Here is a 23,896-nt window from a genome sequence, read left to right on the forward strand (position 1 = left end):
TATAAGTTTTCCCCTCTCCAATCAACTTTATAATTAAACTACTCTGTTCTTCTTAACAATGTCTTGAATGTCCCATTTTCCTCAGGCTTTCAAAGAGAAAAGCATGTTCAACAGGTGCTGGCTTCATCCTTAAATAGGGGACACCTAATTCACACCTGTTTGTTCCACAAAATTGATGAGCTCACTGACTGAATGCCACACTACTATTATTGTGAACACCCCCTTTTCTACTTTTTTTTACTAATAGCCCAATATCATAGCCTTAAGAGTGTGCATATCATGAATGCTTGGTCTTGTTGGATTTGTGAGAATCTACTGAATCTACTGGTACCTTGTTTCCCATGTAACAATAAGAAATATACTCAAAACCTGGATTAATCTTTTTAGTCACATAGCACTACTATTATTCTGAACACTACTGTACATCTGTGTAGTTAATAAAATTATCTCACGGATGATTCGTTCACATGCACATGTGAAAAAAAACTGGCTGCTGCCACTGCTGCAGTTCTGCTGCTCGCTGTCCCCTCAAACTCTGTCATAATTGTGTTATAAACCAGTCACCATTTGTTTTATTATACATCTGTGTAGTTAATAAATAAAATAATCTTCACGGACGATTCGTTTGCATGTGCACGTGAAAAAAAAAAACTGGCCGCTGCTGCTGCTTGCGCTCCCCTCAAACTCTGTCATAATTGTGAAATAAAGGACAAAAAGAACATAAGTCCTGCTCACAGGCTGGCTGCCAGAGACAGGACATGTCCACATCAAGTATAAACTCCATACATCTCCACGTCACTACATATCCAGTCCCTGATTGGTCATCGCGACGTGACAAGAGGAAAAAGTTCAGATTTTTCAACTTGGGGAGGAGAGCAACGTGACGGGATATCACGCCACAAACGCATCAATCGCTCAAAATCACTTCATTCGCGTCGCTTCATTCGCGTCCATTGCGTCGCATTGCGTGGCTTGAACTTTTGTGGCGCCACAACGTGTCCTTCCATAGGGATTACATGACAACCTGTCGCTGCCGTTGCTTGCATGTGGTCTGGTGTGAACACAGCATAAAATTTGTATTTTGTCTTATATGTGTTGTTTCTCTTTGTTTTTCTTCTGTTGGAGCAAATAGCTTCATGAAGTGGTTTATCCACACATCTCCATTTTCTATGGGTAGACCTTCATGTTTTTGTTTATTTAGGCTGTTTCAATTTTCTCATTATGTATTTGTTTTTATAGACTCTTCAGTAGTGTGTAGCTGGTTTCTAACATGTTTCTCTTGTTTTTTCTTTACCGTGTTTTTATCCTGTTGTCATGTTTGCCTATAGAGTGAAGGCGTGTGTTCTGGTTGTCTGGATCTCTGTGTTTTTGGTTTGATATGTTTCTTAACTTCTTTCTGAGATTTTTTAAGTTATTGTCAAACCATTTATCATGGTATCTCTCTCCCTCTCCCTGTCTCTTCCTCTCCTTCCTCAGAATGTGTAAAGCTGCTGCTGTCTGCAGGTTTGTCTTCTGATGTTTTGGATGAAAATGGTTTCACACCTTTACACTTTGCTGCTGCTCACGGCCACAGCAGGTGAGTTTTAGTTGTCCTGTATGAAAACTGTGCCTCCGTTTTGCCACATGCACACTTTCTTTTTGTTACATACCATGTGAGGAATTTGTTGTTGAACGTTGACAATAATTGAAATATCAGAGGGAGTGAGCTCAAAGAGATCCTCAGGTGCTTTTAGCAGCATATCTTAAAGATCACAGCCAAAAATTTCCCAAAGGCACAAGGTGATGACACTGAACAGAAGCCACGTGTTTCTGCTGCCGCTGCTTTAAATAGAGAGGAGCTGCATATTTCCATCTCTATGAAAGTTTGTTATCTGTGACACAGAAGTCTAAAATGAGCCTTATCAGGTCTCCTTTTAAGGCTCCATAATACATTAGACAGTAAAATTTTCAAGTTTTACACACACACACACACACACACACACACACACACACACACACACACACACACACACACACACACACACACACACACACACACACATTAGGGCTGTCAATCATTTTAGAATATTTAATTGCAAAATAATCAAACATTTTTTATCTTCAAGCTTCTTCTCTGTGTTTGTAATTATTTCTTTTTTATTGTCTTATCAATTCCACTTAGATCCACTTAGAATTGTAGCAGTAAAATTAGGACATTCACAATAACAGTGACTGAATGATGTTAATTTGTTCATATATTGTTAATGTGTTCATTATTTACCTATTTTGTTTGTTTGTTTGTTTGTTGACTACTCTCTGCACAGTCATACAGAACACCATTATGTATGGAATGATAATTGCAAAGAGACTGATTTTAAGGCTCTAGAAATCATTAATGGTGCCCCTCTTTAGGACGTTGCTAACAGAACTTACTTGCACATGGAGAAAATCCAATATGACATGACATCTTAAGATGTTTATAAGACTTGGCAGCCATTCTTAGACCATTCATTTGTTGGATGACCTTGGGCAGTCATGATATTCACAGCAGGCCACCCACCTCTTCCTTGATAATTTGAGTTTTAATTTTGAATAATAATGTTGCTGCAGTGTTTCCTTGTCTTGAATTGTACGCCCTATTTTGTTTTATATACTCCTTCTTTCTTTCTTTTTCTCATTTGCATTTTTTTATTCTAATGCTTAGGACATTTGTATATTACCGTACTACCTTGGAAAAACTTAATAAATATAATGAGCAAAAAAAAAAAAAAAAAATAGCGAACCTGTAGGCTAACAAGTGCACTTTTGGTTCCCCTCTCTGGCCAAATGGCTAGAGAACAACAGACTACACTAAAAAAAGAACCAACTTAAAAATATGTTTCAGTTGGTAACACTTAAATGAATTACGTTGTTTAATTTTAGTTAGTAAGTTAGAACAACTCTAGCTTACTAACTTAAATTCAACCTAATTCATTCCGGTGTTGCCAAATGTTGCCAATTGAAACAGTTCAGTTAAGTTGGTTCAACTATTGTCTTTTTCAGTGCACCAGTAAAACTTGTTTATTTTTTGTGGAAATTGTTGCCTGATTGGCCGTGAGGAAGGTCATATCACACTCCCCCTTCATCAGAAACAGACTGTGTGTATTTTTAAACAGATGGGTGTTTTGCTGCCCTCCTACGGGCAGAGAGCCGAACATGCCAGCAGCTTCTCATCATCCTCTTGTGGTCCCTGCTCATGTGGTAAATCACGCAGCTGATGGCGCTGCCTCAGTATTTCACTTTTGTGTCGCATTTGATGCAGGATACAAAGTCCTCCTCTTGTTCAAAGGAAGCAGCCCCACATGGCTGCAGCATTACCTACAAACCCTGTGGAATCCCTGTAATTTAACATTTAGTCTAGAAATTCATCTTTTATTTTGAATGGCCAGTGCTAATATATACATAAAGTGAAGTAGTACCACTTATGATATCAGTTGCAAATTGCAACTGTTCATGCTTAAAATCACAGTAGACGGTAGTATTGATGATGATGATAATAATAATAATATTAGTGATAATGTTGAGGCAAAAAAAGGATTTCAGACCAAGCTGTCTTAAGGCTGTTTGTGGAAAAAAAGTCAGACAATTGACAGATTGTCAAAATAACAGGCTTTTAATTTTAAGGCCCCGAAGACACACGCAAAGTCAAAATTAATACAGCAGGATTTTGAATAAGTGTGTGAAGTGGAGTTCTGAAGGTGCTCCTTTGTACAGCACCTAGGGCAGGGGCACAGCAAGCAGACACATACACATGAATACATTTGAGCTTTTCCCATGAAAACTGTCACTGAAGAATGAATGTTATCATAGTTTCTGCTTGGGAGGAAAGGAGTATTGTCAGACAGAGACAATGCGGTTATTAAAGCAGCTGCAGCTGTCCAGGACATTAGGTTAAGGTTATCTAAGGGCATTTTCAGTACAGAGAGTTTAAATGCAAAAGTTTTAGGCAGGCTATCTGTAAGGCATAATAATAAGAATTTTACATGACAATATGCACATGCTGTTACATTGTACATTGTAACTTCTGCAAAAAAGAACAAGGAAAGTGTTTACATTATGACCGAAAATAACAAATATTGAGAATGTCCCCAAAGTACAAAACCACATTATAATGAACATTGCTGTATATCTAAATAATATGTCAATCTCGTCATATAAAAAAAATTAGATGTCAGCGACAGTCCTACAACTCTAGAGGTCATAAAAACATGAAGCAATATTTCACCATCTGCTAAAGATGGTATCAGTCTGTCATTGTAATGTTGGATTGCACCAGTAATTTTAAATGTGTCACGTTGATTAATCACACAGTCACACAGTGACAGTTTTAATAACTATCATTTATGTCTTCTCCAAATTCACAAATTGAAAATTAGAAGAGCTCAAATTTTTAACTACAGTTTGTCAAAACATCAGATTAACAACCTGGGAGTCATTACCAACATAAACAGACATGTACATCTGCAGGTTGTCAGCATAAGTGTGAATGTCAGCCCCTTAGTTACATGTAATCTGACCAAGATAAGCTACATAAGAGAGACTAACAAGGGAGCTAGAATACAACCTTGAGGTGTCCCATAAGACATTGTGGAAAATTGAGGTCTGTTGATAATTGAGCTATTTAAAAAAAAATACTGTGATTGACCCGACAAGTATAAAAGTACCCAATCAGAAATGCTAAAACACCTCTCTGTTCTCTCTCAAAAAGGATACAGTGCATACAGAAAGTATTCACAGCACTGCACTTTTTCCCACATTTTGTTAAATTCATTTTTTTCCTCAAAGTTGTACACACAATACCCCATAATGACAATGACATAATGACAACCTTTGCCATGAAGCTCAAAATTGAGCTCAGGTTACATCCTATTTCCAGTGATCATCCTTGAGATGTTTCTGCAGCTTAATTGGAGTCCACCTCCTGGGATAAATTTAGTTGATTGGACATGATATGATAAGGCCCGCACCTGTGTACACATAAGGTCCCACAGTTAATAGTGCATGTCAGAGCACAAACCAAGTATGAAGGGAAAGAAATTGTCTGTAGACCTCCGAGACATGATTGTTTCAAGGCACCAATCTCGGGAAGGGTACAGAAATATTTCTGCTGCTTTGAAGGTTCCAGTGTGCACAGTGGCCTCCTCAGCTGTAAGTGGAAGAAGTTCAGATCCACCAGGACTCTGCCTGGAGCTGGCCACCCATCTAAACTGAGTAAAAATGGACAAAACTACTCAAAGATAGGTGCACCAAGCTCATGGCATCATAATCACGAAAACTTGAGGCTGTAATTGTTCCCAGAGGTGCATCAACAAAGCATTGAGCAAAGGGTGTGAATACTTACAGTTGAGCTCAAACGTTTACATACCCTAGCGGAATTTTTTATTTTTTTTTTGGCCATTTTTCAGAGAATATGAATGATAACACAAACTTTTTTTTCCCACTCACAGTTAGTAGTTGGGTTAAGCCATTTATTGTCAAACAACCAGGTTTACTCTTTTTAAATCAAAATGACAACACAAACTACCCAAATGACCCTGATCAAAAGTTTACATACCTCTGTTCTTGATAACATGTATTGCCCCCTTTAACATCAATGACAGCTTGGAGTCTTTTGTGGTAGTTGTGGACGAGGCTCTCTGATGGTAAAAGCTGCCACTGAATACAGTGGTGGGCACAGTTCCGATAACCGATAACTATCGAAGATAAAGTTTTCATTATCGGATTATCTTTTCAGATAACTTTGAAAACCATTATCGGACTAATTATCTTCCGATAAATTTTTGTCCGATAATTTTTAGACCGTTAATGTGGTAAACAAAGCTGAACAGATGTGTAGTTCTATCCTCTACAAACAGAGGAGAACTGCTTCTAGAAGAAACTGCTCTATCCTCTGCAAAAAAAAAAAAAAAATTATTTTAACCCCATACTGATACGCGGGCAATATCACCCAAGTCATCCAGAGGCATACATGTTTAACTTATGGTTCAAATTTTAACCAAACTTATTTTGGACAAGTTATTTAAATTAACGTCACATCTGAAGTTTTATAAAGTGAAAATATCAGATATATGTTTTAGTTTTAAAGTAATGCGTCAATTTTTAAGGTTTTAGTGTGGACATGCTGTTTCCAGGTGCATTATGGGTGATGGGGTGATTGTTTTGGCAAGTTTTCAAGGTCTGTACTGCCATCTACTGGCCAGTAGTGTTCATGGCAGTATTCAAACTGAAGCTGGGCTGATATTTTCAATCACTGTACTCGGTTCCAGCTCAAACTGTACCACAGAACCGCACCGTGTAAAGGTTCAGAGCGCACGATTTATTTTCTCACATACATACATTGTACATTCAAAAGCCACATGTCAGACTTGTGCTTCCAGAAGCAAAATGTAAACAAAAGATTTTTTTTTTCAAACTTAATTTACAAAAACTGTCGATGGGAGACATCAAAGTTTAAAAACCAAAAACAACAACAACAAAAAAAAAAACATTACAAGACAGGTCTGCGGTGTTTGCACAGGCAGTGTGAGAGATTGGACGCTTGTAGCACTTCAGCAGCAGGATACCCTCACGACGGCCGACCAGAATATCAAACAGGTTTGATTTTCATCTGACCATACGATCGCTGATCAGGAGGTGGTCATGAGATGTTAAATGCAGCTCGTTACTCCATCTATACTAAACGATGCAAGACGCGCGATTAACCTGAAACTCTGTAATATCCAAAAAATTCTCGCACGAATGAAAAATCAGCTGAAAAAGGGCCAAAACTCGCACTGGCACCAGTAGATCATGGCAGTGTTCTATTTATTTTGACACCGGTTATAGCAGATGGTTATCTAATTACAACTTGGCTTTTTTTTTTGTTTTTTTTTTGAAAATGCCTTTTTTTTTTTTCAAATAAAAAATGGCATATTTTTACAAAAGCACATTTATCTGTAAACACCAACACAGGACACACCTCACATTAACGTGTTGGTTTACATAGAATGAATCAACCAATCAGTGTTAGCGGAGGCACATTTTACCCAGAATGCCATCTGTCTGTGTTTGTTACAAAACTTTAGAATTAGTGCATTATTCAACATTAAAAGATATATGTTGTTATATGGCTGGGGGGGCCTGGCTGCCGGTTTGTTTCTGTTGTTTGGCTTTCCTCCCAGGTGGCGTGCGTTTGGGACTGAGTGGCTGTGTTGCTGAGGCTGTCAGGACCTCACCCTGATCACCTGCGACTCGTCAGGACTCACAGCTGTAGTGCATCTGGATGGATTGGAACATGTTGGCATTTAAGACTGGAGTGCACAGTGTGTATTTGCCAGAGACTCGACCTTGTGACCAGACGGGTGAGATCGTCGTCTCGGGAGCCATCTCATCAGCAGCGGATGCTGAGAACGTCCAGGTTTGATGCACAGTCTGTGAAAGAGGAGGGGGTGAGGTCTCACGCTCGTCAGCACACTTCCTGAGGTACGTTAGATTTTGTGACTAACAGTTATACAGTCAGTAAATGTGGTGTCCCTCACACCTTATTGTATTGAGCTGTTTGTTAGTCATGTATCAGCTTCCACTGCAGTGGAGTTTTGTGAACGGGAGGTTCCATGCCTGCAGGTTGGGAAGCTGATCAGTAATCAAGCCAGGAAGTGTTTGCTGTTTGTACACCTTTAAGTGTTCTGTGTGTAGAGTGTGGACTCACATAATGGTTCCTTCTTTCACAGACTCGGTTGTTGCGGCCACCTGGGGGGTGTCGGCGGGGTCCTTGGGTCCGAAACAGCTTCTGGCTCCGGACCGTTAGCGCTGCTGGGAGCGCACCACGCCAGGCCGCACCTTTTTATTATATTATCACTGTTATGTATTAAATTCAGTTATCCTTTGAACCGTGCTCTGCTTATTTCATACTGGGTCCTTCAAACGCTGGTCGGTTCTCCGAGCTGCGTCCGACACATAACATATGTTATATCTTAACTTTGCACAAATGACAGAATTGACATTAATGTAGTTATTCTATCAGTATTCATTTTATTTATACACCAAACCATAACTCAGCACTGCTTTATTTTCCAAGACCTCCGCCTGACGGCAATGCTGTGATTGAGTACAGAGTTGAGCTTTGTGGCTCCTCTCAGTTGCTTCTGTGCTGGAACACATGTAGTAAACTAGAGCTTCCAGCAGGGGGCAGGACGCTCAAAGACAGAAGTGCTGACTCATTGTTTGAGTCTGTCGTTGCTTTTGATGCTTCCAAAAGGAATTGTAGTGTTAAAAAATCAGCTTGTGAGTAGTTGCAAGTGTACCGGTTGACAATACTGGAATTTATCGGTTATCGGTTATCTGTAATCTCCGATACATTTTTGGGTGGTTTATTGCTTTATCTTTATCAAAGATAACTTTTCAGTTATCTGATTATCTGTTATCAAAGTTATTTTTTTGGTTATCTGTGTCCACCACTGACTGAATATGTTTCGGACTTTATTTTCATCAATTACAAAGAAATACAAACAGTATGGCACTCTATGAGTGACTGTGCAAGAAGTAGAAGAGTGAGGAAAGCCAACAAGACACCCAGACAACCCAGGAGAAGTTATGGGCTTATGTGGCTGTGATTGGAGAAATTATGCACAATACAAGCTTTGCATTTTGCATTATTACTGTTAGCTTCATAGTGGAGTAGAGCAGAGATGGATTTTTTTTTTTCACCAAAACAGATCAAATCCAGGCTTGCATCTCAAGACATTTTGGATAAGTCATTTAACAGTAAAACAGGTATAGATAGAGATACATTCAAACCAAATATATCAGATAACTGGCGGGAGACCTTCTTCCAGAAAGATGCTACAGGCAGACACCCCCAGAACATATGAATAAATGTACCAGGCACATTAAGTTGTGTTGTATATAGGTTAAAATGAATATCTGCTCAGGGAGGCTGAGGTCTTTAGTTATTATTATTATTATTTTTATTTATTTATTTATTTTTTATACATAACAGCAAACCTCTGCACCCTCTTGTAGTTTGGCATTTGAAAATGGCTTTAACATTTGGAGTTTGCTTATAAGAGCACCAAAAGACATGGTTTTGTAAATGCAGTATTTGAGAATGTTTAAATGTTTTTAGAAAGAATTAATTGTTTGAACATTGTATTATTACCTTAAATTATATATAAAAAAAAAAAAAAAAAGCGCCTTGGGGCAACTGTTTGTTGTGATTTGGCGCTATATAAGTAAAATTGATTGATTGATTGATTAAGCGGACATAAAGTACAGCAAGAATCTGGTAAAAGACCCATCATGTGCAACCTTCTGGGAGTCAGATAAGTTCTATGAGCAAAATTGAAATGAATTTGTTGGTGATCTGGATTTTGTGAGGAGAGCTGTATATAATATAATATAATATAATATATAATAATAATAATAATAATATATAATACCAAATCAAATCCCAGTCAAACTTGGGGTCAAGCTCTCCAAACAGAGTCCAGTGGAAGATTGGTATAAGAGGACTCAAGTAATTGATGATAGATCTGAGTGACCAAACCCCTTGACGTATCCTTATCATAAAAAAATATGAAATGGGTGTCGCTGCAACGCTCTATCCCAAGGTACCCCATAAGCTTTCAGTGCTGTGCTTCTTTTGAAGACAAAAGAAGAAAGATGTACCAGGGAGATTATACCAGCTTGAAAAATCCTGAAAAGACTGCAGACCAATTAAATTAAAAATATCACTTAAGGTATGAATGCCTTTCTACTCCCACTGAGGAAAAAGACCTGTCAGTAGTTTATTATTTTTAAACAGCGGGGTGTTACAGTGCCACTCGCATCTCACAGCACAAGATTTTTGAACATCACACCATATCTGAATACGTGTGATCAGGGGGCCAAACCGCAACTGGCATTGCTTAACAGAAATGTTAGCATAGACAGTATCTTGGGGTCTATAGGAAGACACGAGTGCCTTCTCCAAAGACCGCCAAGAAACCTTCACCTTTGGGTCAAACCAAGTGATTAGAGGTCGTAGTGAAAATGCATAAAATATAATTTAAAATTTGGAAACGCCAAACCGCCAGCCTTTTTCATCCTCTGAGCAGTGGACATTTTTAACCTTGACCACTTATTGTTCCAGATAAATCTGTATGTTGCTCATTGTAGTTTTTGCCAGTAACCAACAGGGGGAGACACACTGATAAAATTAACCCTTGGTAATATATTCATTTTAATGATTGAAGACCGAGCCTGTAGTGAGTTAGGTAAGCCAGACCATCTGTTGAAGGTCCCGAAGAACATTTTTATACAATTTGGAGTAATTATACTTTATAATCTGGTTTATAGTGGGAAATATTTCAACGCCAAGATATTTGAAATGTCCAATCGTGAGGATGTTAGCAGGGAGGGTAGCTGCTCTGGCAGCCTCATTAAGAGGCAGATAGGCAGATTTCGACCAGTTGACTCTAAAGTCAGAAAGATTCCCAAAGTCCTCTACAGTTCTTAAAAGGTGCGGGACTGAAACAGAAGGATTTTGAAGAAAAAGGATCACATCATCTGCATATAAATTCAAGTGGTGAACTGTACTACTAATAGGAATAGGGGAAATACGAGGTCTGTTAGAAAAGTATCGGACCTATTTATTTTTTTCAAAAACCTGATGGATTTGAATCACGTGTGCTTGCATGAGCCTTGAACCTTTGTGCGCATGTGTGAATTTTTTCATGCCTGTCTATTGCGTCATTTGCTTGTAAGCAGCCCTTGTGTGAGGATGGGTGTAGTCTCTTGTAGTTTTTTCTTTGCAAGGAAATGGCGGAACGACTGGAGCAGCGCGACTGCATCAAATTTTGCCAGAAACTGGGCGACAGCCAGATGGAAACCATTCGGATTATTCAGACGGCTTTCAGTGATGATCCTATGGGCATCACACAGATTAAGGAACGGTACAACCAGTTTAAAGACGGCTGCACAACAGTGGAGAGGGAGCCGCGCTCTAGTCGGCCATCAACATGCTGAAATGACACATGTCCTGTGAGACTTTTGTTTGAAGCGCTTTTGTTCCGCCATCAGCTTCGTCCCAAAGCCATCGGCATGAATTTTGCTGCAACTCTTTTCATGGCCAGATCTTCTGTCTCAGTGGAATGTGCCGAAAAAGTGCTGATGTCCACCTCTTCTGCAATTTCTTGGATAGTCACACGACGGTCCCGCATCACCACAGCGTTCACTTTGGAAATGATCTGGTCATTTCAGCATGGTGATGGCTGACCGGAGTGTGGCTCGCTGTCCACCGTTGTGTGGACATCTTTAAACCGGTTGTACCGCTCCTTAATCTGTGTGATGCCCAGAGGATCGTCACCAAAAGCCGTCTGAATAATCCGAATGGTTTGATGCAGTCGCTCTGCTCCAGTCGTTCCGCCATTTTCCTTGCAAAGAAAATGCAACGAGAGACTCCACCCATCCTCACACAAAGGCTGCTTACAAGCAAATGATGCAATCGACAGGCGTGAAAAAATTCACGCATGCGCACGAAGGTTCAGGTTGGCTCATGCAAGCACACGTGATTCAAATCCATCAGGTTTTTGAAAAAAATAAAAAGGTCCGATACTTTTCTAACAGACCTCGTATTTTGAGATTGTCTAATAAATTGCACTAATGCTTTCATGGACAGGGCTAAAAGGCCTGGACTTAAGGGACAGCCCTGTCTCGATGACCTTGAGACAGAAAAAAGTGAAGAGCAGATCTTACCGGTAAGAACCATGGCTGAAGGGGCTGTACAAAGGACTTTGATCATATGAATAAACCTCTCTCCCAGGCCCGTCCTTCCAAGAACTGACCATAAATATGCCCATGGCATAGATTTTAAGGTCTGCACAGAGCAAACTTAACGGTCTGTAGCTTCCACATTCAGTCGGGTTCTTACCTTTCTTAAAGTAGACCTGCATTAAAATAAATGCAGTCAGATCTTTGGACCAAAAAATGACTTATATTTACACATAAGATCCTTCTGAATGTAGTAAAGTAAATCTGCAAGCCCAGATCTGTCATTCAACGGAGAAATTTTCATTTAAAAATGACAAATTTACAGCTAAAATTTAGCCCTCCGCAAAACTGTCATCACATCCGGGACGCTGCCGAGACGTCAGGGAAAAGACCTTATCCCAGCATGCATTGTGCACACCAACTGTAATTTGTGGATTTACGTCAGTTTGCATCTGCACCTTTTTCTTGTATTATACGGAAGGATCTACTTTTTTAAAACTTCATATTGTCTTGCGGCACGTTTGGTGAGTACACATTTCTTTTATTTGTGCTTGAAAATTATTTTGGGGGACTTTTTCATACGCCCGTTTGATTGAGTGGTGTCCCATTGAAAATCTACTGTCTTTCGCCTCCGGTGTTACCGTCACGGGGTACGGAGGCGGGACCCGCAAAGAATCCAAGTCATTAAAAAGATATAAACCTCTCTCAGCGGCCATGGAGCTCTGCGGCTCCAATTACCGAGACGTGCGGCGCTGCGGAAAGTCTGTCCTTGCAGCAACAGGTGTCACCTGCCGCTCCGCATCAAAACAACAAGCGTAGTCTCTGGACTTTTGCCAAGTTGGCTGCACCTTCATTCAGTAGACAGGGACATGGTGCCGGCTGCACAGCAGACACGGGGGCGATGTGACTGGCCCGCTTCGGTGTTTACCGAGCCTGCAGACTCAGTAAGTGCAGCGGAGGCAGAGAGCGAGGCGTCGGGGAAGAACGTCGCCTGCTGTCGATGTCGCCACTGATCTGAGCATGCAAAGCTGTATCTCACATTCATTGCAGCTTACTTTTGGATGCTGAAACCAGGACGTGTATAACAGTAACATTACTAACAGATAAAATCAATTTCAATGCGGGATCGGACTGAAGGCGGGAGCGCTCTGTCTTCTGCCGGACGTCACTGCAATGACCCGGATGTACAAACAGTTTTCGCTGAGGGCCAAATGTTAGCTGCAAATTTGTCATTTTTAAATGAAGATTTCTCCGCTGAATTACAAATTTAGGCTTGCAGATTTACTTTACTGCATTCATAAGGGTCTTATAAATACATATCAGCTATTTCTTTCTGAGATCTGACCAGATTTATTTCAATGCAGGTCTACTTTAAGTAACAAAGAGATGAGAGCTAAATTGACCTCCCTAGAAAAACAACCTTCCTTCACTGAATGTAAAATCATTGAGTGTAACAGGGGGCCCATCAGATCCTAGAAAGTGAGGTAGACCTCAGGTGGTATACCATCCCTTCCAGGTGCCTCACCATGCCTCATCTCAGAGGCCGCCTCTTTAAGCTCATCTAATGTAATGGGTGTGGCTAATTGCTTAGCATTATCTTCTGACAAATGTGGCAGATTAGTTCTATCAAAAAAGGTTTCAAGTTTGCATTTATCAAGGGTGACCTCTGAATGACATAAATCTGAATAAAAAGAGCAAAACGTTTCATTAATCTTTTTGGGGTCTGTAGTAATCTTTCCCTGTTTCCCTGTCTTTCCCTCAAACAGATGGAATATCTGCAAATTGCTCATAGGCACGAATCTTCATAGCCAACAGATGGCTCGGCCTTGAACCATAAAAATAATAATGTTGTCTCGTCTTGTGCATCAAAAACTCAGATTGTTGTTTAAGAATAGAGTTAAATTCTTTTTTAACTACTTTAATCTGAAGATCAACCTGATTGCTGTAATTAGCCTGAAGAGAATAGACAAGAGAACTGTAAAGGTTTTCTCGACCTTCCAATTTAGAGAGTCATTCTTTACGTAAATTGGATGAATACCACGTTGTGTGGCTTCTAATAAAACCTTTCACCAAATCCCAGAGTGTCCTAGGGTCCTCAACAGAGCCTCCATTGAACTCTAAAAATTATGAAAATTTATCCCTAAATTTACAGCAAAAATCTTCAACAAAGCTGTATTAAAGCGTCATCTAGGGGCACGGGAAGAGAGCCTCCCAAGAGAGGCCATGAGAAACACACCTTTATGATCAGACAGAACTATAAGTAAAAAGGCAACATCAAAGCTATCAAACAGATGGGGGGAAAGAAATATATAATCAATCCGAGAAAATATCTTATGTCTCGAGGAATAACAGGTGAAGTCTTTGTGAAGGGGGTTAAATGAACGCCAAAGGTCAATTACACCTGTGTCACAAGACCACGCTCTTAACGCAGCAGTGGCCTGCCTCTGGTCTGATGTTTCTGTTGCCCCTACTGTGGTGAGGTCATTGTAAAAAGTTGAGTCATAAGAAATGGGGGCATAGACAGATATTAAAGCAATTTTCCTATTAAAGAATTCAACCTTTGCAATGGCTACCCGACCTTTTGAGTCAGCCCATATATCAATAAGTTTAAGATTTAAGTTCCGCTTAACCACAATAGCAACCCCCATAGTTTTGGAGACTATAAATGATGATGCCAAGACGTAATAAAATCTATTGGCCAGTCTGTGAGCGTCTGCCTGCAGCAGATGCATCTCACTCAGTAATGCGATATCCACATTTTTCCTTCTCAAAAGATTTAAAACACTTGTACGTTTATGAGGTATATTAAGGCCACCTGTATTCCAAACCAGTGTATTCAAATTAACCATACTTCCAATTGATATGGGTTGTATAGCAGTCAGTAGGTGCATAATGACGATTGAGGAGAGCGCCGTGTTGAGTAAAGGTCCTTAAAAATCCCAACCACCCACAGTCATCCCAAAAAGCAAGGTAAAAAATAAAAAAAGATACACCAAAAGGTGAAGGGAGAACATGAACAAAAACACCACCACCAAATAAGCAAAGAAGTCCGGGGCCAAAAAAAAGAAGGGCTAAGCAAAGTCTAAGCCCAACGTCACACAGATGTGATTGCAACCAAACCAGTTTTGGGGATAACTCAAATAAAGCTGAGAAAAAAAAAATTAACGAGTGACGAAAGTGCATAAAGTTGTTTCCTCAGTCTGTGAAAATGAGGAGCGTCAACAGCAGAACACAGCAGCCATCAGACCGAAGTTGGCAAGAGTCGGATAACAGAGACAGTCCAAAGTAACGTTAGTGGTTCTCAATGAAATTGACGTCGGAGAAATGCAAACCTTTCAAGAGTCCGCTAGCGGCATTAATCGGAACGAAGTTGGAGTCGGTGATGTCACTCCTTCAGCATCTGCTCCATTGTCACTGTGCTCCGGAAATCGCACCGTGTCCACAGGTGATGTGAAGAGATGAGTGGCTTGCCCTAGACGGATCTTCAGTGTGGCCGGATAAAGTAGTAAAGCGTCGGTGCCTTTTCTCCATGCTAGAGCCATCGCTTGTGAAAACCCTGCGGCGTTTAGCAGTTGAATCGCTGAAGTCAGCCGAGAAGCGAAGCACCCGGTTGTCGATGGAGGCCGGATGTTTCCTTGCTTCGCGAACAATGGCTTGACATGTGGAAAAGTGCAGACAGCAAAATATGATCTCCTTCCTTCAGGGTGGTCCTCCTGGAAATCCTGTGAGCATGTTTGATCACTGGCTGTTTTATGGAGGGAAACCACACGGGGATCATCCGTTCCAAAACATCGATTGGTGCGTCCTTCTCCACATTTTCAGGTAAACCATACACACGAATGTTGCACCTTCTGCTACGGCCCTTCAAATCAGCGAGCTTTATTTTTAAGCCCTTTAGCTTGTCTTACGTGTTTGAAAGTGCAGAGAAGTTTTTCTCTGTGCTGCTTTTCAAGCTAGTGATCTCTCCCTCTGTTGTTGTGACTCTGGTGCTGACGGATGCTAGCTCTGATTGCGTTGTTTTGAGCCTGCTAGTTAGCTGCTGCAAACTAGCATCTCGCTCCTCGCGCAGCAAACCTCTCATCGTGTCGACAATCGTGGCAAATGTGGAAAAAGTGAAGCACCGTGAATACTTTCTGGATGCACCGTAAATAAATAAAATTACATTGATCAGCTTTATCAAACTCTGGAAGTAGGTCCAATAACAGCAATATTAATGTGGAATGTGCATCCATAGAAGAAGAAATAAGTCTGATATTGGCCGTGAGGGTCATTGGTGCTGGTTTATCCATGGAATCTCCATCCATAGCCAACAATAAATCCTTCACCACTTTAGCAAGTGCAGTCTTTGTGGAATTCTGAGTGGTAAATACCGGGACACTTTGTCATCTTAATGTAACTGGACAGTTAGTCAGCAAACAAATAAAAACTTGTGAAACATTTAATTGTAACAGAATGGAAGGTAAAGTAGGTCTCTTCAGCTGCACCCTTGTTTCTGCATTCGGGGTCGCCACAGCAGCTCCAATGTGGATTTGCATGTTGAATTGGCACAAGTTTGCCCTTCCTGATGGAACTCTACTGACAGAATGTGATTACATGAATACACATGCTCATTCTTACTCATCATAGCAATGTGCACAGCAACCGTTCTTGTTCACACGTTTTAATAATAAATAGTTTTGTGGCATTAAGAAGAAGAAGAAGAGGATTCTATTTAATGTGGGTAGCCAGCGAAAGCGCAGAACATGTTTCCAGAAGGGCCCACGACACGTGTCTCTCACTCCTCCCCAGCACTGTTGTTGAGAGTGCCAGTTGGGAGCGTGGACGCAATCGGGAAGCAAACCCAGATCACTGGCATCCCAGTCCAACATGCAAACCATTACGCCACCACCTCCCATTGATGCATTTGTTGAGCTGTAAGATGTGGCGTTCAGCACTCTGTCTCCTTCACTCATAATCACAGTAAATGTCAGTGATTCTGATCTAATGGCGGCTGCTGGTGATGATGATTTGTCATGCATTATTTGCTTGACAAATCATCATCATCATTATTTGACAAATCATCATTATTTGACAAATCATTATTTGACAAAACATCATCATTATTTGCTTGATTCCAGCTGGAATTCATGCACAGCTGGAATCTCCCCAGTGTGAAACTCAACCACTGTTGCCAATCTGCTCTGGACTGATGCCAGACACAGTCCCAGCAGACCTGCTCGGTGGCGTCACTGCACCAGCTTCACCCTGAAATCAGCTCGCATTGGATGTCACACTCACTTACTTCCAGCTAACATAATCCCTGTTAACAACTTAACTTGGGTAGCTGCTGTTTCTGGTGTGTTTGCAGTTTGGCCTGTATTTAGTTAAATAGTTTTGCCTATTTGCTTATTTGTCTATTTAACTCCTTCTTACAGAAGTATTTGTCTCCTTTTCTTTTTATTGTTGTTTGTGACACCAGATCAAATTCCTTGTATGTGAGAACTTCCTTGACAATAAATTTGATTCTGATTTATGACCCATTTTCAAACCTCACACAAATTGGAGTTATGGATGCTGATCACATTTTCACCCTGTTGGATTGTTTGCTTGATTATTTAAAGGGGCGATATTGTGCAAAACATGTTTTCATCTGCCTTCTGCAGTTGCACGTGGTTTAGATTTCATGTCAAACATGGTCAGGGCTGTGCAGTTCTTTGTATGTAGAAAATACTCTGAAGTATGTCATTTTGGAATTCTACCATGAGAGCTGTTTAAGATGACCCTTTTGAAAAACAACCCTGTTAACCCCCAAAACGTGAATCAGCTGTAAATCCTGACTTTTCCGCAAACACATACTGTTCCACGCTGTTGTTGCTAAATTTTGAACTTCTTGAAATTAGTGCCACGCTCAGAGATGAGCTTCGTTAGCCAAATATTCTGCCTCTAAGAGCCTCTCAGAGCCACTATTCTCCCATAATTGTTGAATAACTGGACATACACCAAAAAAAACATGCTACGTGGTTCATTATTCATCGTTCATTATTTGGTGGAACCAGGGCTTTGTCATGATTGGGTCTGTGGGGTTTATTGTTTGCTGTTTTGGGTATGCTGTTAGTTTTTTCAAATTCACCAACTGACGCAGCATGAAGACAAACTGTCCGCTCTTTGTACTGGCCTCAGTGAACTGTCCAAACGACAAAACCTGCTCCTCTCTTCCCTAAACGCGCAGGTGGGCCATCTCCTGAGCCATTTGGATGCGCCACTCCCACAGCGGTCCCGAGCTGAAGCTACTGCTAACCTGCCTCTGGGTTCAGCTCCAGAGATGCCGTCATCCAGTATTAACCCAGTGATGTCTAACCAGTTCTCCCCACCCGAATGATTCTCAGGGGAATAAGGAGACGTTCAACCATTCATTACGTAATGTGAACTCCACTTTGAACCAATTTCATCTACGTTCCCATCCGACAGGGTGAAGATAGAGTACATGATATCCCATCTGACTGGAAGAGCTGCATCCTTCCTAACCCAAGTCAGGAGTTTGTGGTTGAAGTTGATGTCTCGGACGTCGGGGTGGGGGCGGTACTTTCCCAAGTATGTTCTACCGATAATAAGATGCATCCCTGTGTGTTCTTACCTAGAAAACTATCACCCGCCGAGCACAACTATGACATAGGTGACCGCAAGCTGTTAGCCATTAAGGTGGCCTTGGAGGAGTGGCATCACTGGTTGGAAGGGGCCCAGTTACCTTATCTCATTCTAACCGACCACAAGAACCTGGAGTAGTTACGTTCTGCCAAAAGACTTAATGCCTGGCATGCACAATGGTTGTTGTTCTTCAGTCATTTCAACTTCACCCTCTCCTACCGACACAAGCTCCAAGAACGGCAAGCCAGACTCGCTGTCACACCTGTTTGAATCCATGGATCACAGCACTGAACCTTAAACTGTACTCTCCTCAGGGTGTTTTGTGTCAGCCCTCACATGGGGAATAGAGGATAAGGCCAAGGCCATTTCAGGAAAGCAGCCCATGCCCCAAGGGTGTCCTGAGGGGTTGCTGTTTATGCCAAGAACTATTCGAGGTGAAGTCGGTCGCTGGGCTCATGACAGTCAGTGCGGCTCGGTGCGGCGGCACAGGAAAAACACCTCTGTGTTGATAACCATTTGTAAAATCCAGGCGGCTTTTGATGGCTTTCAGTGGAGTGAGTATATGAGAAATTGTTTAACAGCTGGACATGTTCCAACTTGTCCTTAAGGCTTCCAACGGAGGTGTTTTTCCTGTGGCGGAGCATCGCGGCGGCTGCGAGCCGACGCTGCAATCCACCCGCACGTCTTTCATTAAAAAAATCTCCTTTAACAGTGGAATATCCGGATATAAAATGCTGAAACCGACTTCTTCTGAAACTTCTCTGTTCTCTCACGACGTCCTGGATCAATAGAGCCTGAAATGTGGAGGTTTTCAGCTTGAAACAGGCTGACGACGGTGCCTGAGAGCGCTGCGCGACGTCTCGCACTGTGGGAAGTCCTTAAAGCGACAGTATCACCTCAAAATCTCTCATCAGCTGTTAAAATTTTCACCGAAAACCAGCTTAATTTTTCAAACCGTGTCCACTTCGATGTGTCTCACAGGTTTAGAAAAAATTTTGATCAAACAAAGCGCCAGTCTCTCAGCAACTTCTCAGACAAAGGAATTCCGACGAGGGGCTGGACGACTCCTCCCACAAGGAGTGCTCACAGGCAAATGACGTCAACCAACAGGCATGGAAAAACTCACGCATGCGCACGAGGGTTCAAGCATGTCTGACGTAAAAACATATGAATGAAATCCATATAGTTTTTGAAAAAAATAAAAAGGACCTATACTTTATGGACAGCCCTCGTATAAGTCACAACTGCAAAGACTTCAGTAACAATGAATGTGCGTACGGCACAAAACGGCTGAGTCGGTTTACCTGTGTGGTAAGCTGATAACTCGGCAGAGTTATAGTGTCTCTCCCAGGCTTTTATGGACGAGGTGATGATTGATGACAGACAGCTGACAGCCTAACGGTGTGCACCTGGTGGTGCCAACAGGCCAAAGCGCCCTCTACCGGCAAAAAGGTGCCCACAAGGCAGTTGCCATCTGGTGGTGGGCCAGCAGTACCTCCTCTTCGGTGGCCCACACAACAGGACCCCCCCCCCCCTTGTATAAATCCGCCAGGAGGGCGGGATCCAGAATGAAGCTCCTCTTCACCCAGGAGCGCTCTTCTGGGCCATACCCCTCCCAGTCTTCCAGATATTGGTACCCCCGACCCCTCCGACGTACGTCTAGGAGTTTTTTGACTGTCCAAGCTGGTTCTCCGTCTATGATGCAGGCAGGAGGCGGCGCCGGTCCGGGGGTGCAGAGGTCCGATGTGTGGTGTGGCTTGATCCGGGACACATGAAATACTGGGTGAATCCGTAGTGAAGCGGGGAGTTGTAGTTTCACGGCAGCGGGGCTGATCACCTTGAGTATTTTGAATGGTCCAATGTAACAATCGGTCAGTTTTGGAGAGTCTGTTTGTAGAGGGATGTTCTTGGTGGACAGCCAAACCTCCTGCCCGGGCTGATAAGCTGGGGCCGGGGCTCGTCGGTGGTCCGCATGGTCCTTAGCCCGCGTCCGGGCCTTCAGGAGAGCAGAGCGGGCTTTCTTCCACACCCGACGGCATCTCCTGAGGTGGGCCTGGACCGAGGGCACCTCGACCTCTCCCTCGACAGCCGGAAACAATGGGGGCTGGTACCCCAAACAGACCTCGAACGGGGAGAGGCCAGTAGATGACGAGATTTGACTGTTGTGAGCATACTCGATCCAGGCCAGATGTTGACTCCAAGCTGTCGGGTGCACAGAGGTGACACACCGTAAAGCTTGTTCCAAATCCTGGTTGGCCCGCTCTGCCTGACCGTTCATTTGTGGGTGGTACCTGCACGACAGGCTCACCGTGGCCCCCAGCTCCTTACAGAAGCTCCTCCAGACCTGCGAGGAGAACTGAGGACCACGTTCTGACACTATGTCCGTCGGGATACCATGTAGCTTCGGGAGGGCCACGAAGTGGGCCGTCTTGGAGAACCGGTCCACTATCGTCATGATGACTGTCTTACCCTGGGACACAGGGAGACCCGTGACGAAGTCCAAACCGATGTGGGACCAGGGGCGACGAGGCACAGGCAACGGCTGAAGGAGCCCCTTCTCCGGCTGATGGGAAGCCTTGCCCCTGGCGCAGGTGGTGCATGCCCGGATGTAGTATCTGGTGTCAGCTTCGACTGACGGCCACCAGAACTGCTGCCGGACCACCGCCACGATCCTTCGCACCCCCGGATGGCAGGAGAGCTTGGAACCGTGACAGAAGTCCAACACTGCAGTCCAAGCGTCTGGTGGCACGTACAGTCTGTTGGGTGGTCCACCTCCGGGATCCGGTGTCACGTCAGGGCCTCCCTAACAACTCCCTCCACGTCCTACGTGAGGGTTGCGACGATAGTGGATTCCGGTATGATGGTGTCCGGTGGGTCCAACGGCCTTGCTTTAACTTCCTCTTCATGCACCTGGGACAGTGTGTCAGACCGGACGTTTTTGGTGTCGGGGCAGTAGGTGATCTTGAAGTTAAAGCGTCCAAAAAACAGTGACCCCCAGTGTCTGAACCCCAGGCTTGCCTGGGGTTCAGACACTTAGCGGTCTGGATATATTCTAGCTTCCGGTGGTCAGTGAGAACCACAAATGGGAACACAGCTCCTTCCAACAGATGTCTCCACTCCTCAGGCGGTCCTGATAAACTCCAGGTTCCGATGGTCAGTGAAAACCGTGAATGGCACAGACGCTCCCTCCAACAGGTGTCTCCACTCCTCTTTCAGAGCCTCTTTCACAGCCAGGAGTTCCTGATTGCCAACGTCATAGTTCCGTTTGGCGGGGGTTAACCTGCGGGAGAAGTAAGCACAAGGGTCGAGAACACTATCGGACTCCCTGCTCTGGGACAGCACGGCTCCTATCCCTGAGTCAGAGGCATCCACTTCAACAATGAACTGGCGGCTAGGATTGGGCTGCACCAGAACTGGTGCAGTTGAAAACCGGTCTTTCATCTCCCTAAACGCGGCTTCGCACCGATCCGACCAGGTGAAGGGGACTTTGGTGGAGGTCAGGGCTGTAAGGGGGCTAACTACCTGACTATAGCCCTTAATGAACCTCCTGTAAAAATTGGCGAACCCTAGGAACTGTTGCAGCTTCCTACAATTTACCGGTTGGGGCCAATCTCTCACCGCAGCTACCTTAGCCGGATCGGGTGCAACGGAGTTGGAGGAGATAATAAACCCCAGAAAGGACAAAGAAGTGCGATGGAACTCACACTTCTCGGCCTTCACAAACAGCTGGTTCTCCAGTAACCGCTGAAGGACCTGATGGACATGCTTAACATGAGTCTCAACGTCCTGGGAGAAGATGAGAATATCATCCAGGTATACGAAGACGAACTGGTGCAGGAAATCCCGCAGTACGTCATTAACCAATGCCTGGAATGTAGTGGGGGCGTTAGTGAGGCCGAACGGCATGACCAGGTACTCAAAGTGCCCTAAGGGGGTGTTAAATGCCGTCTTCCACTCGTCTCCCTTCCTTATCCGAACTAGGTGGTAAGCATTCCTAAGATCCAACTTCGTGAATATTTTGGCTCCATGCAGGGGCTTGAACACTGAATCTAAGAGCGGTAATGGGTATCGGTTGCAAACCGTAATCTCATTCAGCCCTCTATAGTCAATGCATGGACGGAGACCGCCGTCCTTCTTGCCCACAAAAAAGAAACCTGCACCTAACGGGGATGAAGAATTCCGGATTAGCCCGGCAGCTAAAGAATCCCGGATGTAGGTCTCCTTTGATTCGCATTCAGGACGTGAGAGGTTGTACAGTCTGCTGGACGGATACTCAGCGCCTGGAACCAAATCAATGGCACAATCATATGGTCAGTGTGGGGGCAGGGTGAGTGCGAGATCCTTGCTGAAGACGTCAGCAAGGTCATGATACTCAGCCAGCACCTCCGTGAGATTGGGGGGGACTCTGACCTCCTCTTTAACTTCATCGCCAGGTGGCACCAAGGATCTCAAACACTCCCGGTGGCAGGTTTCGCTCCATTGAGCCACAACCCCAGACGGCCAATCAATCCGGGGATTGTGTTTTATCATCCATGGATAACCCAAAATATCTCTGGAGGTAGAAGGTGTTACATAAAACACAATGTCCTCCCTGTGATTACCAGAGACAACCAAGGTTAAAGGCTGTGTCTGGTGTGTTATTTCTGGTAGTAGGGTGCCATCTAGTGCCCGCACTTTCAATGGTGAAGGAACTGCCACCAAAGGGAGCCCCACAGCCTTAGCCCACCTACTATCCAATAGGTTCCCTTCCGATCCTGTGTCAATCAGTGCTGGAGTGGTAAGGGTTAAATCCCCACAGAGGATTGTGACTGGGAGTCGTGCGCATTTGCGCGGGACACCCGTGTGGTTTGTATGGCTCACTCTTAGCCCAGTCTGTAAGGTTGAGCTTTGTTGTTTAACCGCCTGGGGCCCCTTATTCTGCGCATGCTCATTCGAGCCGCAGTAAACACACTCTCCACGTGCCAGTCTCCTTTGTTTTTCCTTTACTGTCACTTTCGCCCTGCTCATTTCCATAGCAACGTCAGCAGGGGGAACTGGTGTAACGCGGAGAGCCTGACTATAGCCTGACTTTGGAGCGGGGAAAGGACGACACTAACTCGGATCTGGAGGGGAGAGAGACAACGCGCACCCGGCCATGCCCTTCGTCTCGCTCCCGCTTGAATTCCTCAAGCCGATTGACTAAGCGTATAACCAGATCAATAAGCCCATCTAAATCCCGCGGCTGATCCTTAGCCACCAGATGCTCCTTTAGGGCCGGAAACAGCCCGTTTACAAAGGCGGCGAGGAGTGAGACTGCATTCCAGCCAGACCTCACTGCCGCAATGCAGAAGTCGATTGCGTAATTAGCTGCACTCCGCCATACCTGTCTCATTGACAGCAGCATATTGGAAGCGGCCTCGCCTCTGTTGGGATGATCGAACACCAGTCGAAACTCCCTTATAAGCAAATTCAAAGCAGATTCTAAGGGTAGAATTTAGAACCATCAAGTAAGTGAAAACAAATGTTTGACGAGTCTTTGTTTTTGTGT

The 23,896-nt window shown here is 43.5% G+C and overlaps 1 protein-coding gene across 1 annotated transcript in view; it reads left to right on the plus strand.

Moving 5' to 3' along the window:
* cttnbp2 (cortactin binding protein 2) overlaps positions 1–23,896 on the plus strand; it is a 420,592-nt gene that overhangs the window by 276,621 nt on the left and 120,075 nt on the right. The window contains exon 6 of the mRNA XM_034175732.1: positions 1,477–1,576. Within this exon, the coding sequence (XP_034031623.1) occupies positions 1,477–1,576 (100 nt within the window). The remainder of the gene's footprint in view (positions 1–1,476; positions 1,577–23,896) is intronic.

Source organism: Thalassophryne amazonica, chromosome 8 (assembly GCF_902500255.1).
Source record: "Thalassophryne amazonica chromosome 8, fThaAma1.1, whole genome shotgun sequence".
Lineage (NCBI taxonomy): Eukaryota > Metazoa > Chordata > Actinopteri > Batrachoidiformes > Batrachoididae > Thalassophryne > Thalassophryne amazonica.